Raw genomic sequence first — 18,040 nt, 5'->3', positions numbered from 1 at the left:
GCCTGAAACTGCTGCAGAGCTCTCTCTTGCTCTCGGCCCTACTCAAAACTGACAGCTTTCCAAGTCACCCCTTAAATGGATCAGAGCAGTATTCCCAAATGTGCTACATGCTGTCTCCAAAAACTAAAGAGACTTACAAAATATTGCACCTCTTTTTTAGAGGTAGAAGGTGTAAGGTACGGTAACTTGTCCTTTACCTTGGAGAGAATGTCTCAGAATGTCCCAGACCACTGGCCTTTTAAAACGTCACCAATATAACAGGTCCTCGAATCTTTGTAGGTTTATTTCCCATTTTCTGCTGCCCATACGTCTTATGAGGGCATCCAGAACACTTGCTACTTCCCACTCACCAGGTCTGATATTGTCAATATTGTGGATCAACAAGACCCCTTTGTACTATATTTGTTACAAAGAGCAGGAGAGCCCCGGGGTAAGACTAAATGTCCATTGCTGACTGTTCTAAGTAAATACAGACTGCTTCTGATCCTCCTCCTTGATGTGTATTGAAAAAAAAATGCATTTTCCAGCTGAGTAGCTATATATCAAGTATAAGAAGCTGTGTCCATCTAGTAAAGTTCTCTGCACAGCAGTTGCAGTTGGGGCTGCCCCTACTTAACGTTTACAGTGGTCCAATATCATCTGTCATGATCTGGTTTTTGCAGAAATTCAGACTAGAGAATTAAACAGGACAATGCATCTTTTAAATAGTTTTGGGATAGCACTCTTCCATTTCATTCAGGATGATTTACTATTGTTTATCTAGGGCAGAGGCTAAGGAGCAGGTGTGCAGTTTCATGAGCTTCCACTTGGCCTTTTCAACCACAGTGGCCCTTATTCCACAGTTAGGGAATCCCTGTGAAGGTTTTTCCAGCTGCAATCCCTGTTATGCACTCAAGGCCCAGGAAAATAACCACCGAGTGATCCTTCAGACTCTTTGGATGCACTGTAAGACAGACTTGAGCCAAGGTTCCATTTATCACTGGTTCTCCATTTGCCCTCGCTCTAATACGAGGCTATGATGGCATTTTGGATCTGCTGGTATTGATGTCAGCTGAGACCATGTGTCCTATAACTGTTCAAAGAGGAGAATATTCCTATTTCCACAGTGTCTATTTCTCTGGTTAATTGTTGTAGGTTCTCTTGGGGAAGGATTGGGGAATCCCTATTATAAATACTTGCTATGGAGTTGTAGGCTAGATCCTCGAGGACTCCTTGCCGTCCCTTCAGTCAATGGGCTCTGGAATCATGAAGAAGGAATCATGACTTCCACTGTGGCTGCTGACATCAGCCTTTGGTTCACTTACCCTTTTTCGTTTTTAGAAATGTAAGTTAATCAACACTTTCATTGGCTGCTCATCTGTCTCACCCCTAGGGAGCCCATGATTTATCACTATCACTGCAGATCTCTGTGGGTCTTGCTTGTGGCCATTCTGGGCCTGCTGCCCATTATAGTAATTATACCTACTTTGTTTCTCACAGTTAAGGGCTGCCACCTGGCCTCTGCTCTTCCAGACCCTGTCATCCCCACTGACACATGAGAACTCAGTATCATAGCGGCCTCTCTCTTACTTTACTTATTTTTTTATTTTATTTTATTTTTTTGCGGTACGCGGGCCTCTCACTGTTGTGGCCTCTCCCGTTGCGGAGCACAGGTTCCGGATGCGCAGGCTCAGCGGCCATGGCTCACGGGCCCAACCGCTCCGCGGCATGTGGGATCTTCCCGGACAAGGGCAGGAACCCGTGTCCCCTGCATCGGCAGGCAGACTCTCAACCACTGCGCCACCAGGGAAGCCCTCTCCCTTACTTTAAATCCTGGCCCAAAAACGGACAGCCATCACTGAGCTTCGTAATGATGCCAGTGCTCCCTTACTAGCTCATTCCTTAACATCTTCCTGAAAAGAGTGCCCTCTGTCCATCCCAAACAGCAGAGTAGGCTGATGGTTCTCTGGCCTAACATAATAAATCCACTTAACATGCCGCTTCTGTGAGTATTTAACACCTGCCTCTGTGACCTGTCAAGGCAGTTCTGGCATTTACATCCCATTGTTTTTTTCCAAGCTTCAAGTAACCTTACCAGCAGTGAATTAGGACTTGCTCCAGGTGTCCTAGCTAGGATGTTAAACTGAGTCACGGGAGACAGCCCACTATCAATAAACTCCTAACCAGTCTGCATTCCCCTCACCTGACATCCTCAAGATCTTTCCCAGGCGTGTTCTCCTGGTTCCTGTTGGTACACTCATAGCCAGGCCCTGGAGCTCTTTAGGTGCATAACACCTTTCTTCCTGTCCAGTGCCTCCCCAGTTGGGCTGGGCTGACACTTGACCCCAGTTACTGCTCTAGAAGCTATGAGGGGAAATAAGTTGTAAAAGTCGAGCATTGTCTTCTGAGGCATCTGCCTCAGGTGAGGCATGGAGAGGCTGCTCTCTTCCGTAAATGAGAAGGTTGCTTCTGTTAATACAGAGCATTTGGGAGTAATCTTGGGGTTCAAAACTCAAGGTACTTAGACATCCAACTAGATATCCCCATCCCAGGCCTTATCGCCCTGGTTTTAGTGTGCTTTACGGAGACTCCTTAATAAATGCATGATCTCTCTAAGAGGTTTAGATGCATTTTCTCCTTTACAACTACATTTTATACTAGCATTACTTATTTTGATGGTATTTTTTAAAAACTTGAAATTTCAGCCCTTTAGTTCCTGAAGTTTTCATCTCAAATCTTTTTAATATACTAGTAATACTTCTTACTACATCTTATTTCATATTGTCATCTTAAAATAATATTGGTATATTAAGCCCATTTGAATATTCTTAACTTCCACAGAGAAATGTAATCATATTACATTTACCTGGAAGTATATAGCCCCCTCCAATCCATTTTTCATTGTTCTGTGAACAATGTCCCAGACCACTGGGACAAAGTTTTGTTTCATTTTTCAAGTCTATTCATTAAAGTATTTTCATAAGGTTTTGTAACTTTTCCATAAAGGGCTTGTGTATCTTTTATACTATTTAATCCTGTTTATTTTATATTTTTGCTGCTAAGTCATATTTATATTTGGTTACATGTTCTAGCTATTTTTGATATATAGAAATGCAACTGAATTTTGTATAATGGTTTTGAATTTAGCAAATTGGATTATTTTATTCTTAAAATTTATCTGTGACATATTTGGGTTTTCTATGTAGACAGTCATATCAACTGGGAATAATTACACTTTTCTTTCTTTTGTCTTAAAAAGAACAATTTAAATATTTAATCATTAAATATAAGGGTGTCTTTCATTCATACCCTTTATCAATAAAAGAAGTTCCCTTCTATTAGTTGCTAAGAGGTTTATCTTTTATTCAACATTAAAGGGTGTTGAATTGTCTCATACTATTTCTACATCTATTAAGATAATCATATAGTTTTTCTCCTTAAATTTATTTTAATATGATAAATTAATTTTCTCATACTAACCATCCTTGAATTCCTGGGGAAGCCCAACTTGGCCACGATGTTATTATCTTCTTCATATATTGCTAGATTCAACTTGCTAATACTTTGATTAGGATTTTTAAAAATCTTGTTCATGGGGGGCTTCCCTGGTGGCGCAGTGGTTGAGAGTCCGCCTGCCGATGCAGGGGACACGGGTTCGTGCCCCAGTCCGGGAAGATCCCACATGCCGCAGAGCGGCTGGGCCCGTGAGCCATGGCCGCTGAGCCTGCGTGTCCGGAGCCTGTGCTCCGCAACGGGAGAGGCCACCACAGTGAGAGGCCCACATATCGCAAAAAAAAAAAAAAAAAAAAAATCTTGTTCATGAATGAAGTTGGCATATAATTTTGCTTTTTTGGACTATTCTCTGGTATAGGTATGGAGGTTATATGAGAGCCATAAATTAAGTAAGAAGTCTCCACTTTATCCTTTTTCTGAAGGAGTGTTTATAAGATTGCAAGACTTGGAGCACTTCAGTAAAACCATCTGGTTTCCTTGTGGGAAGATTTTTAGTTACCGATTCAGTTTCCTTAATGGTTATAGAACCACTCAAGTTTTCTCTGTTTCTTAAGAAGCTGATTTTTCTAGTAATTTGTCAATTTTGCCTAAGTTTTCAAATTTATTTGGGATAACTTTATGATAGCCTCTTATTATCTATATATCTGCAGCATTATTTTCTCTGTGGTCCTTCCTCCTATGTCTAATATTGTTTGATCAAGTAGACAGTAAATCAGTAAGCATTATGGAAGATTTAACCAATAAAATTCACAAACTTGATGTAGACAATTTTTTTGAAAATTACCATGGGGTAGGCCATAAGGCAAGACTCAACAAATTTCAAAGAATTAATATAATATGGAGAACAGTCTCTGATTAATGAAAGAAATCAACAACAATGAAAACGCAGGAAAATCTTAGTTTTGAGATGTGAGAAAACACACCTCTAAAAAACCAATGTTTAATATTATTTAATTGTGCCTTCTATCTTCTGTTCTTGATCAATCTTGACAGAGTTTTCTATTTGTAAATCTCTTCAAAATACTGCTCTTTAGCTTTGTTGCCCTTCTTTATATAATGTTTTTCTATTTTATTAATTTTTAATATCTATTTTTCTTTTTCTAACTTCTTAAATTGTGAGCTTATATATTTTGATATATATTATGTTCATTATTTTTCAGTTCTACGTATTTTCTCATTTCCATTAGGATTTCTAACTAGAGCCATTAGTAGGCCCTACACACATACCCATTGACAAATTTATATGTGTATACACATATAACATATTTAGTTTGATTTTTTAAAGCATTTGCTATTGGGTTTTTGTTTGGCTGGTTGTGTGTACACTAATTTGATCTTTAATAGAATACACACATCAAAACATACATGTGAATATATACATGTATGTATTTTTTCCTTAATTTAGTCTTTCAAAGATACTTTATTTTAGCTGTCTTATATAGCATATAGCTGGCTTTTGCTTTCTGTCTCAAACTATGAACCTATTATTGTTTTAATAGATCAGTTTAACTTATTTGCCATTATTGATAAAATCCATCTCTTAGTGGCATGGAATGGCTTCTGGGCTAAGTAAATTCACAGAGTATTCTAGTTCTCCCAACCTGCCTGCCCGTTCCTCCTAAATTAGGCACTTTAACAATCTTACTCTTTCTTACTGTAGTATTTTGTATTATGACTTCTCAAGAGAAGACAGAAGAGCATCCTTTTGTGGATATATTTAATGAAGATGAAGCTGACAAAAACTTTATGTTGTCTAAACCTGTTTGCTTTGTTGTATTTGGGAAACCAGTAAGTTATCTCTTCTAACTTATTATTTAATATATTTTTTAATTTTTAAAGTCATAATCTCATGTTACCATATAAGATTGAAAACCACATCGTGTGCTAATTTTTTTTTGAGTGTTTGTTAGACTTTCACTGTATGACAAACTCTGAAATAGTATTGGTTGTAAATTATAACTTTCTCTCCTCTTGTATACTATTATTGAAAAGGAACCTAGATTGTATTTATCTTTGCTTTTATACTATGAATAAATTAACTCATCAAAGCACTGCACCATGACAATTGTTAGTAGTATGTGATCCAAGGTTATTTCACACTCAATTTTCATATAAAACTTTCTGTGAAATTTGTTGTGAGGCTCTCTGGATATGTGAAGACAGGACACTAAAGAGACAAATGGAGGATACGCTCATCAGTGTCTAAAGCTCCTGAGAGGGGATGTGCTTCATCTTTACCCACAGTGTGTTAGTGGACCTATGTATTATCTTTCTGCAAAACAGGAAGAAACCAAGAATGGCTGTCGTAAGATAGCTCGCCTTCCTAGGCAGTTCTAGTAAGGACCTCTAGATGAGAGCTTTTTTCAGCCTCTGAGCTTAGTTGGTAGTTACCATTAGAGGGCCTAAGGTGGTTAATATAAAGCCTCTCCGGAATAGCAGAGTCTAAGGGCTGACTTGATTTTCTAGAGACCCTGGGACAGGGTCAAGAAATGGTTCCAGTAACTTCTATTATGTTTCTAAAATCAATAGAATTTTAAAAGTCAACAGTGGAAGCAATCAGATGTAAGTGTTACTTCATTAAAGTGAACTTCTATCTTTAAACTATGATACTTTTCAAAGATGTCCATTAAGAAGGAATTTTTGCTCTTGAAAGTTACTAAATGGAAGTCTGTCAAGAAATTCACAATTATAAACTTTAGGCAGGAAATAAAATGATGAATCTCAATATAATCAAAATGATTTGTACTCAAAATTACAAAATTTAACAATCGGAAGAGTGCAATACCTAGAATACCATTATGGTACAGCTTCCTGCTTTCAGGGCTGTTTTCTTAATTAAAAAAAAAAAATCACTTCATAAAACGTGGCAAACGGGACAGTTAATAGAGAAAAATGAAGCTATAAATATCTAGGATCTATTCTTTATTTATTGTATGGAAAAAAATTTTACTTGATAATATTATGTAATTATAGTAACCATCAATAGAATCTTTAAAAATATCTGTTTTATTGGCAAATAGCTATTCTATTGGGTTTTAAATAATATCTTTCTTTTTAAGGGGGTTGGTAAGACAACATTAGCCCAACAGATAACACAGGCATGGAAGTGTATTCGCGTAGAAGGTAAATTTTATCTTTTTTCCCAAATATTTTATTATGAAAACTTTCAAATATGCATTAAAATGTAAAGCATTGTACAGTGAACACCCATATGCCCATCTACTTACTATCTATTAGTCTATTATTAATATTTGCTATATTTGCTTTATCACACATCACTATCAACACAGTGAACATTATCTTTAAAATAGCATCAAACATGTTTTGCCCTTCTGTTAGTCTTAGTTTTGGTCATAGAATTTAGGACGTTTATGAAACATCTTTGACTCCATTCTACTGCTTCCCATTCTCTAATTCTGTAATTTAGAACTATTGGGGATATGTGTGTTTGGGGTGTCTCCCTGTGAAATGTGAAAAGAGATGGAACTCTCACAGCTGCTCTTGGGGAGATTTTCTAGGACTTAATTATCTTTAATGATAAATTTTATTTTTTATTATTTATAATTTGCTTTGCATTCTTTGCAATATATATGACCGGGGTTGATGTCTTTGTATATAAATATTCTTTTAATCAATAAAACCATTTGTGCCTTAATAGAAAAATAAGCAAAAGAGTGAATCTGTAATTCATAAAAGTGGAAATAAAAATGGACAAATATAAGAAAAGAGTTTAACTTCACTGTTACTCAAAGAAATGCTAATTAAAATAATGCTGATCTATATTTGCCTAATAAATTGGCAGTGAATCTTTAAAGTTTCTACCATCATTGTTGGCAAGAATGTTATCAAATGAGCATTTCACATGCCATTAGTGATATTGTGATCTGGTACAACTTGGGGGAGAGGACAATTCTGCAACACGTAACACACACACACACACACACACACACACACAAACTTTAAAATTTTCCCCTTTTTTATCAAAATAAAATTCACTTGTAGGAAATCTTAAAAAGTGCCAAACTTTCCATAGATTATTAGCACCTAGGGACATAATCAGCTCCTGGGTCCTCCCCTAAGTTATACCCCTGTCATTTCTGTCCCAGGATATCTTCCATCATGGAATGAAATATCTCCTCTTAAAAAGGAACCAAGTTATTAGAATTTCAGCCTCAGGACCCCTTTTTGCTAGATAAATTTCAGTGTTCATCTATTTTTAACATTTCTTGATGCATATTTTCCTTTTATACAATCAATGTGCAAAATTAATGGGCTGTAGATGTAACTACATATGATTATAAAAGTATCTGGACTGGTAATACTACTGTATACTCTGTATGATACTTTGTAATTTCCAAATCACTGTCATATACAACCTCATTTCATCCTCATATTCCCTTGCATACTACACAGGGCACAAGCATGCAAGGTGCAAAGGTGTTTGGGAAGTTATCTTCCCCAAGATCCTTTAGCTAGTGAGTGTCAGAGACAAGTTTTCTGTGGAATACATTCTGCTACCTTATACTTTAGTTAGGCTTAAATGACATAATGTGTATAAATGTGCTTTGTAAACTCTAAAGTGACACAAATATTAATCTTTGTTACTAGTTAAAAAACACACAAATATGTTTCTTAACTTGGAAATTCTAATAACAATTTGTGCTAATATTTTGAATTCATATTTTAGCTTTACCAATTTTGGAAGAACAGATTGCCAGTGACACTGAATCAGGAGCTATGGTAAACAAATCTAACTTTCAAAATTGTTACAATTTCCTTAAAAGCTGTGTGTCACAGGTACATTATACAATCATGTACAATATCTGTGTTTGTTCTTAGTTGCAGTCGATGCTGATCAGTGGCCAAAGCATTCCAGATGAACTTGTCACAAAGCTAATGTTGGAGAAGCTCAACTCCCCAGAAGTCTCTCACTTTGGTATGCTTATTTTTATACAGCAGTGGCTATCAATGCAGCCTTAAAACTCGTGGTTTATCTGAGGCACAAGTAATTCCTGAAATTGCATTTTTTTTTTTTTTTTTTGCCCTGGCATAGGAAAGGAATCCCAGAGTCCGAATTCAGTTGAGCAACTCCAATAGTTTTATTTGCTTGTTCACTTGTTTTTATTCTTCAGAATCTACATTTGTTTTCAAATTTTAAGTTTATATGATTCAATCTTCAAAAAGAATACAGGAATACAAATAAAGGAATACAAATAAAGTGCAGTACAATGAAAAAAATATATATATATGTATATCATCTATGTCTATAGGTAGATCTATATATAGATTATGTACAGAATGAACTATATCTATTCATACATATATAGATATATATCCCGATATCATCTCCTTTATTTCATATAAATATGCTATCTATCCATTTATCTATCTACTGATCAGTAATAAAGAGGATGAACTTGGGAAAAACACCCAGAATGTGGGAAGTAAAATGAACAAAAAGGTAAAAAGGAAAATCACGGAATTCTGACATAGGTCAATAAATGACCTCAAAAAGTATAATGATTGAAACTGAAAATGCATATGTAAAGTTAGATAGGCAAATATCTTTTTGTTTATTCTTTACCTCACATTACCTCTTGAGAAAATTTAGAGTGACTTACATGGCAACAAAAAAATGGCATAAATTATAAGTATTGGCAAAAAGAGAAAGGAAAAAACATGAGAAAAATAAATCTACTCAGCTCTGCCATTCACAGTGTTCATAACCCTTTTAACTTCTTATTACAGAAAATTTCAAGCAAAAGTAGAGAATGATATAAAATCCCCCCATGTGTCAAAAACCCAGCTTCAACAATGACAACTGTTGTTTCATCTTATTTCATCTATGCCTCTGCATACATTCCCCCCAACCTACTTTATTTTGAAGCTAATCCATATCATATCAGTTCATCTGTAAATGTTTTAGTCTGTATCTCAGAAAGATAAGGACTCTTTTAAAACTTATCACATTACTATTATCATACCTAAAAAATTAATAATAAATCATCTACTAATCAGTCTATTGTCAAATTTCACTATGTGCCTCATATTTTTTTTCTAGTTGGTGTTTTTTTGTTTGTTTGTTTGTTTGATTTTGGAAGCAGGATCCAACCAAACAGGTTTCACATATTGATACTTATCAGTATGTCACAAGTACCTTTTAATCTGTAAGTTGCCCCTACCTCTTTACATCATCTTGTGTTTTCTATGCTGAAAAAACTGGTTGTTTGTCTTTTAGAGTTTGCTACCTTCTGGAGTTTGCTGATTGCACCTCCTGCTGTCATTTAATGTATTCCTCTTTCCCCTAGACTTCCTGTGCACTGGTACTTATCCTGAGAGCTTGCAGAGGAGAGTGCTATAAATGATTTCTTTATTATAAATTTATTTATTTATTTTTGGCTGCATTAGGTCTTTGTTGCTGCGTGCGGGCTTTCTCTAGTTGCAGCGAGAGGGGGCTACTCTTCATTACGGTGCGTGGGCTTCTCGTTGCAGTGGCTTTTCTTGTTGCAGAGCACGGGTTCTAGGCACGTGGGCTTCAGTAGTTGTGGCTCGCGGGCTTAGTTGCTCCGTGGCATGTGGGATCTTCCCGGATCAGGGCTCGAACCCGTGTCCCCTGCGTTGGCAGGTGGATTCTTAACCACTGTGCCACCAGGGAAGTCCCTATAAATGATTTCTTGAGTCTGAGTTCCACATTATCAGCATGCAAGTGCATGGCCACGGTCTAGTCATGCACAACTGGGCTCGTTTAAAGGCTACAGTGAAGGCAGGACCTTGAGCCCCTTCTGCCCAGACTCCCCTCACCTGTCCTACAGCAGCCCCAAAGGAATTTCTTTGGAACCTAGCACTTTGCTAAACACAGTTTGAAACTCTCTGCTAAGCAAGGATTCTTTCTGATGTTTGGTCTTACCCAGCAGCCTGGTAGATGGTAGAAGCAATATTGGAAGTGAAGGGCTTTCAAAATAGAGATATTAACTTGGGTCAGGGGCTGGGTAAGGCTGGGTAATTGATGACTCCAAGATCCCTAAAGACAGCTAATGTGCTGTCAGTAAAGTATTGCCAGATCCAATCTTAATATTTTTCTGTACCAGAGCCCTTTTATACTTGGAGGTTCTGTCACTATTTAGAAAAAAGTTACACAATCTACAGTTATAATCCCTTCACTCACAACCTGTCATGCTGTGTTGGCCTTGAGACAAAATCAGCTTCCATGCGCTGCATCCTCACCCAAGAGAAAATGGTAGAGTCAATTCCTGGGCACCCTGAGAAGCCCTTCTCTGCATCCTCCTTCTAGACTGCAGAAAAAATCATTTTCCTCCGTGACTGATGGACAGCCCTGGTCTGGGCAGTCCCTGCCCCAGGTATAGCACATTGTGGATGGTACTGTAAGTCACTAGTCACCAATATGGCCACTCATGCCAGGCTGGGCTGAGGTGAGATGACTATCAGGGCAGGCTGGATGCTAAGCTGCCCAATGTCCATGAATCTCTCAACACTTCGATCTAAAAGCAGTAGCATACCATCTTCAGTTCTGTGGCTATAGGGAATACCTCCTTCTTCTCACTGTGCCAGGAAGTGGGCGCAAAGTGACAGTATGGGCCTGTTGGTTTCCCCTGGGCTGTGGTGTGAACAGTCTTTGAGTTTTCCCTTGGTGGGGGTGATGCAGGCTGGGCATTAGCCTGCTGAGTGCCTATTCTGCCTATGATAGTATACGCAGAGCCTTCCAGCAAGGAGTGGCATGGGGTCTACCATTCCTCTGTTTTCAGCATGGAGTGCAAGGGCTTGGTAATGGTGTCGAGGAGAAGTGGGACGGAGGGTGGAATCCTCACCTATGCTTCCATCTTCACAACATGTCTCTGGGATTAGAGAGGTTGACAGTGGGCTCAGCAGCTCTAAGAAGTATCCCCCTGAGATCTTCCCAGAATTGGATCCAGAGAACTAAGTTATTCCACTGTAAATCTTCAAAGGTGAGATAAACAAGCGACGTAACTGTCTCTGCCGCAACTCTTCCATAGACAGATTTCCAGGGTCTGGATATGATGATACTGGCCACCTCTCATTGGGTAGAGCCCCCAAATCCATTGCTCAGAACATTAAGGCAACCCAAATAATGGCCTATCAGGAGACAGTCAGACCCCATGGAAACAACCCACTCTTCTGCTGCCTCCACCAGGGAAGAGATCAAGTATGAAACTCATTCAAATATACATGTGCACCCAAGGTTTGGCATGCCTGCAAACAGTCACACTTGGAATGCCTGATAAGCTCTCAGGGCAGTGGCAGTGGTTGTAGTAATGGGCAGGGTGCCGGAGAGCACAGCAAACAGAGTGCCAAGCATCTTTCTGTCATCCACTTACAATAGACAAATGTGGGCAGTGCTGGCAGCAGAGGGAATGGGAGGAAGGTCTTGTGTAATCCCTTGTTTCTTAGAAGGGGAGGGCATGAACTCTGGGAACTGACTGGTCTCTGGAATTACCCAAGGTTGAATTCAATCTAGGGCTAAGTCATGCAGTCCCTTCACCACAGTACCCACAATTGCAATGTGTGAGACCAAGGGGTTAATGCTAGCCATCATGTCCCAGAGGAGACACTGGTCAGTCTTGACAGCCTCACTCCATTCAGTTTTTATAAAATGTCTGCCAAAAATCAAAGCTTAATAACCATAATTTGTCTGTCAGTTGTTCCTCCAAGAAAAAAATATTCTATAAAACAGCAGAAAAATTGTTCGAAGGGCTTTAATTCCCAGCAACAGAGTTAAGAATTTATTAACAAGAGAAAGGTTTCTCAAGCAAGAGAGTGACATAATTAAAGAAATATATTAAGGAAACTAATATGATGATGGTATCCAGGATGAATTTCAATGAGAAGATATAGGTTTCTGGGTAGGGATGCAAGCCAATAAATGTACTAAGCCAAAATCATATTGATAATGTTGTTTCTTAAAATGTATGAGGGTTACATGGGTATTTTATTACTCTCTGTAACTTATATAAACATATACATATATATTCCATTGTATTATGAAATATTAATTCAAGAAATAAAAATAATATGCCATGCAACCCACTATAATATACCTTTACCATTCATCATATGAGCTTTCCTAACATGAGTTAAAGAATTATTGGCATGGAACTTCCTTCTCTAGGCACCTCATGTGCCTAAAATAAATTGATTTGGAATTTTTAAAGATGTCTCCTCCTAGCCCAATGGTTTTATTTATTGTCAGAAAAACATTATTCAGAGTTATAATTCATGTGGCAATAACCTTAACTATTAATTTTTAAATGTTGACAGATGATTTTAAGACCAGCATTAGTATTCATCAATAACTAAATGATATTTTTATAAAGTAATAATAATAAATCCATGCTCTCAGACATTGATAATATTATAAAACTTTTAAAATTATGTTTTACTCTACAGGCTATATTATCACTGAAATACCATCACTTTCACAGGATGCCATGACTATTTTCCAGCAAATAGAATTAATTAGAAATTTAAATTTGAAACCTGATATTATAATCAATATTAAGGTAAGAATATTAGTTGTGTTTCTAGTATGGTATATATAACCATTCTTTTTGATAGTTAAATTCAAGGAATGTTCTTAATTGTTTTAAGGAGTTAGGAAAATAATAATTTATGCGTCAGTTATAGGGTCTGAATTATACTTTGTCATACCTCTGTGCTTTTGCACCTGTAGCTCCATCCACGGGAAACACCTCCTTGCCTCTTCACCAGGCTTCATCACAGTTATCCTTTGAACGCCAGTTCAGGCATCATCTCTGCAGAACTTTCCCCAACAACCAACCCCTCCGCACCAACACAAACATTAACTAACTCTCATTCTCTCTCCCTCTCTCTCCCTCTCTCTCTCCCCCACAGCTGCTTCATCACAGGAAAGTTAAATACTTCTCTGATGACCATTCATGTTGCTCTTTTCTATCATATTACCTCACTGTGTTGTAATTGTCCATTTTCTTCTAGACTCTGCCTTACTTGGCGGCAGGAACCATGTCTCACTCCTGTAAACCTCAACTAGCACAATAAGTGGTACCTAATATGTTTGCCAGTTAAATAAAATGAAAGAATGAACAAATTATTGGATGTACGAATGTTAAAGAACACTGATAGGTTGGTCCTGTTCCCATTTCTCTCCTTTACCAGCTGTAGAACATGGTAAATCACATTTAGGAGCCTCAATTTCCTCTTCACAAAGATGATACAAAGATAGCTGCTTCATAGGGTTGTGGTAAGAATGCAGTGAGGTGAGGACCACTTGTTTATATGAACATGAATGATAACCGTTTATAACAATACCCTGCCTGATTCCCCAAAGGGTTTGACAACTCAGAATAAATTAGATGGTCCTCAGCTCAGGTGCAGGGACTCAGTGGTGTGTTTGGGCTAGCTGTGAGAGACAGGTGGCATTCAGTGATGGGTGTTGGGGTCATCTGCAGCCCCAGCCCAATGTCATGGTTAGAGGCCAATCAAAATCCCTGTGTGACCGTCAGAATGTCACCCATGTGAACATATGTATAATGGAGAGAAAAAAAATCTCAAACAATTAACTGAAACCAAATATAAGGTCTAGGCCATGGAACACAGAGATTATATAGGAAATTAAGACTGGGTGGAATAAGAACACAGAGATATACAGGCCATAAGGCTCCAAATGCTCACTAAATTTGGGTCATAAATTTGGTTCTAAGTTTGATGAACCAAAGCAGAAGGGGAAATGTGACCAGTTATATAAAATCCGCATTGCCCATGAAAAGACAAGCCATTCCTCAGGAAAAACAAAATGAGAGATATATCTTACATGGGTCTCAACATAAGGATTGTTAACGTAGAGAATGAGGTCCTTAACCCCATTGATATTGTGTGATGGTGGGTGTCCATGGCAGTTTCCACAGGTAGCTGGGGCATAATCAGAGGGCCTCATGGGAGATAGAACTTCAGTACAGCACACACTTCTCTGATGGTTTGGCCTTATTTGGGAATAGAGTCTGGGATTTCTAGACCAGAAGTTTTTAGCCTGGGATCCATGAATCCTTAAGCATCCATGAACGTTCTGAAACTATATGCAAATTTTATGTGCATGGACATTTTTCTGAAGCAAAAGCCTATGGCTTTCATCATATTCTAAAGAGGTCTGTATACTAAAGAAACAAACAAACAAAAAAAGTGCATTAAGGGCCAGTGATCTGCTACAGCAGTGGTTCTCAGAATTTGGTCCGAGAGCCAACTGCATTAGCAGCACTCAAGAAGCTTGTTGGAAATGCAGATTCTCAGGGAGCACCCCAGAACTACAGAAACTGTTGGGGTAGCATCCAGCTGTCTGTGTTGAGAAAACCTCCAGTACACATGGATGCTGCTGAAGTTTGAGGATCACTGCTCCCAGGCATACCTTCAGATTCACCCTAAGATTAATAAATCACTTCCTATAAGTGAAAACAGGAGACAATAGTCTTTGTCAAGGACCCAAAATGTGGGTATTCTGCGTTGCCAAATGAGGGCAAATATACATGTGTTTTTTTAAATTACCAGAATGGGTTGAGATCTTTTTTTGTGAAAAAATTAGAAACCCTAAATAAAAGTCTTGCCTCAGTAAATACCCATCCCCTCTCCATATAGAAGTAGTCTGAAGAAATCAGAAAATGAGCACGAAAAGTTCTAAAGTTTCTTGCTTCCTTTGTTTCTCAAAAGTGTGATGCATGAACTGTTGGCATCAGAATCACTGGCAATGTTTGCTAAAATGTCTGAGCCTCACTCTAGACTTAATAAATCACAGGGGAAGCAGAAATCTTTTTTTTACGGTCCTCTGTATACAGTTACACTCTAATGTTTGAGAACCACTACTATAGAATGTCATCCAGAGTTTATCGTGAAAAATATTCAGAGCAGGATTTACAGCTCAAAACCTTAGTTTATCATTAATAATGTGTCACAGAGCGTGGGCTACAGATCAGAAGGCCTGGTCCCAAGTTGTAGTTTCCCCTCATGACATTGTGACCTTACCCTGCCAGAGCAGTCCTTCTCTGATCAGCAAAATGGCTTTAATCATATTGTATTATTTCTCTTACAGGGTTAGTTTAAGAATTGAGTAAAATATTACACACGTGGAAGCACTTGAAATGAGAAAATTACTCATAGACTTTGGTTTTGTCCTGTTTTACTATCCAGATTCAGTTTTCTCATTTACAAAATGAAAAGGTTAGACTAAACTAGATGACCTTTCAGGTCCCATTCATTGATGCTATTTTATGAACTACTTCATCCATAAAGCTGTAAATGATAGTAAATACTATAAATACAAGATATATTTTTTTTGTCATAAGATTGTGGCTATTCCCCCATTTTCATCCATTCTCAGCTTTTTCAAACTAATCTGACAGAATCCTCCTGTGTACCTTTGCTGACTAAATTGATTTTCTATTCTATTTCTCTGGCTCTTTCTACTGTTATTCTAACCCTCTTTTTTTATTTTAATCTTAAAGCTTCTGATACTTTCTCACATGTGTTACTTTTGGGTAAAGAGAAGTGTTGTCATAGCATAAAAGTTGTATCTTGTGCCTCTCTTGGTATATGATAAAATCTGATTCAAAATGCCATTTACAGTATTGAATTTGCTCAGGGTTTTGAGGAATTTGGGAGTTTAGATACTGCATAATATGTGAATAGGAAGTAAAGGCATATTCAAAATGTTTTATGTAATTACTAATGTTGTTCCTTAGTGTCCTGACTATGATTTATGCCAAAGAATTTCGGGGCAAAGGCAGCACAGTAGTACAGGATACATATTCACAAGAGATCAGTGGGATCCTGAAGCTATTGAGAGTCGTAGGAGAAAGAAGGAAGAAGCCCAAAAGGAAGGAAAAGGAGAAGAGGAAAGGGAAGAGGAAGAAGAGCAAGAAGAAGAAGAGGTAATATCCCCATACCAGATACTACACTTTTAAACTGCTATCATTAAATTAAATGATAGTATAAATAATTAAAAAATAGCAGCTACTAGAGAAAATTACACTTTCTTTAAGTTTTCATTTAGTCTTGAGGAAATAGCAAAAATATTTCATGTTTTCAAGAACCATTAGATCATAATGTAGAGGTCATCAAGTTTAAGATCATCCTTCTTGTCAGTATGGAAGTCCCTCCATATCCTGACAGCTAATCTGCTTCATTTCATAGCAACAGAGAGTTACTGGTCACCTACTATGTGTCAAGCACTATGTAAGCTAGAGTGAGGAGTTAGAGCCATATAAGACAAGTGTAATATGGAGAAGAAGGTAGCCCAGTCAGAATCCAATTTATGAAGTTAGTATAACCCCGATTTCAAACTCTGACAAAGAGAGCACATGAAAAGAAAGCTATAGCCCAATTTCACATATAATGTTGATACAACAATCCTAAATTCAGTACTAGTAAGCATAATGCAATAGGGCCTCAAAAGAATCTTCTACCATGACTTAATGAGGAAAATTGATATAAAGAAATCTGTTAATAGGTGACGGGTTGGATTTAGCCTACTGGGGTGGGACAGGTCATAGTTTGCCAGTCCTTGCCCTACTGAAATATACCTGTGATTTCTATTATAAATTTATTTATTTATAATGTTTAATAATTTAAAATAATTTCTATAATTTCTAAATTATTATGAATAAATACTATTTCTATTAGGGCCTAGACTCTGTGAAGTCAGATGTTAATTTGTAGATGGCTACATCGCAAATCATTTGTCTAGTGGAAAAGATAAGCCCCAAAGGCTACAGTTTTATTGCCCTGTAGGATATTAAGCAGGATATCAAACTTTGCACTCTGATTTCAGTTATTATAGATACTTCAGCTTTGTCATCCTGCTGGTTCCCTCACTAATAGGTTAAATGAATTTTTGACATTCGTTCTTTCACTTAAGAGTAGATCTTAAGAGTTCTCATCACAAGAAAAAAATTGTAACTATGTATGATGATGGAGGTTAACTAGACTTATTGTGATCATCTCACAATATGTACAAATGCAGCTGACCCTGGAACAACTCCAGGGTTGGGGCACTGACCCTCCATGCAGTTAAAAATCCAAGTTAACTTTACAATCCAACCTCTGTATCCGCAGTTCTACATCCTAACAACCGCAGATCATGTAGTAGTATGGTATTTACTATTGAAAAATATCCTCCTATAAGTGGACCCATGCAGTTCAAATTCACGTTGCCCAAAGATCAACTGTATTGAATCATTATATTGTACACCTGAAACTAATGTAATGTTATATGTCAATTACATCTCAATTTTTAAAAACTGTTATTTTAAAAATATAAAATAATCTTCCCTCTGCAAATAAGGCATTCGATAAAAGTCAGCATCTATATACCAGATTTTTTAAAAAGGTAAACCTCACAGCAAATAGGAAAAAAAGTGTGTCATTTTAGCCTGAATAAAGCATACCATTGTAATTAAGATAACAAATATGATAATAAGATAATAAATATGATATTGAATGCCTACCAGGCCTTGGGCTGAGAACTTTTACACATACTATTTCCTCTGCC

At 37.4% G+C, this 18,040-nt stretch overlaps 1 protein-coding gene across 1 annotated transcript in view; it reads left to right on the top strand.

The window, feature by feature from the left end:
- AK9 (adenylate kinase 9) overlaps window positions 1-18,040 on the top strand; it is a 125,413-nt gene that overhangs the window by 2,349 nt on the left and 105,024 nt on the right. The window contains exons 2-7 of the mRNA XM_019929566.3: window positions 5,153-5,280; window positions 6,552-6,615; window positions 8,180-8,232; window positions 8,332-8,428; window positions 12,916-13,028; window positions 16,233-16,421. Of these exons, the coding sequence (XP_019785125.2) occupies window positions 5,164-5,280; window positions 6,552-6,615; window positions 8,180-8,232; window positions 8,332-8,428; window positions 12,916-13,028; window positions 16,233-16,421 (633 nt within the window). The 5' untranslated portion in view covers window positions 5,153-5,163. The remainder of the gene's footprint in view (window positions 1-5,152; window positions 5,281-6,551; window positions 6,616-8,179; window positions 8,233-8,331; window positions 8,429-12,915; window positions 13,029-16,232; window positions 16,422-18,040) is intronic.

The sequence above is a fragment of the Tursiops truncatus genome, chromosome 12 (genome assembly GCF_011762595.2).
Source record: "Tursiops truncatus isolate mTurTru1 chromosome 12, mTurTru1.mat.Y, whole genome shotgun sequence".
Classification (NCBI taxonomy): Eukaryota; Metazoa; Chordata; class Mammalia; order Artiodactyla; family Delphinidae; genus Tursiops; species Tursiops truncatus.
The sequence above is the reverse complement of the archived record's forward strand: the minus strand, read 5'-3'. Positions and strand labels throughout refer to the sequence as shown.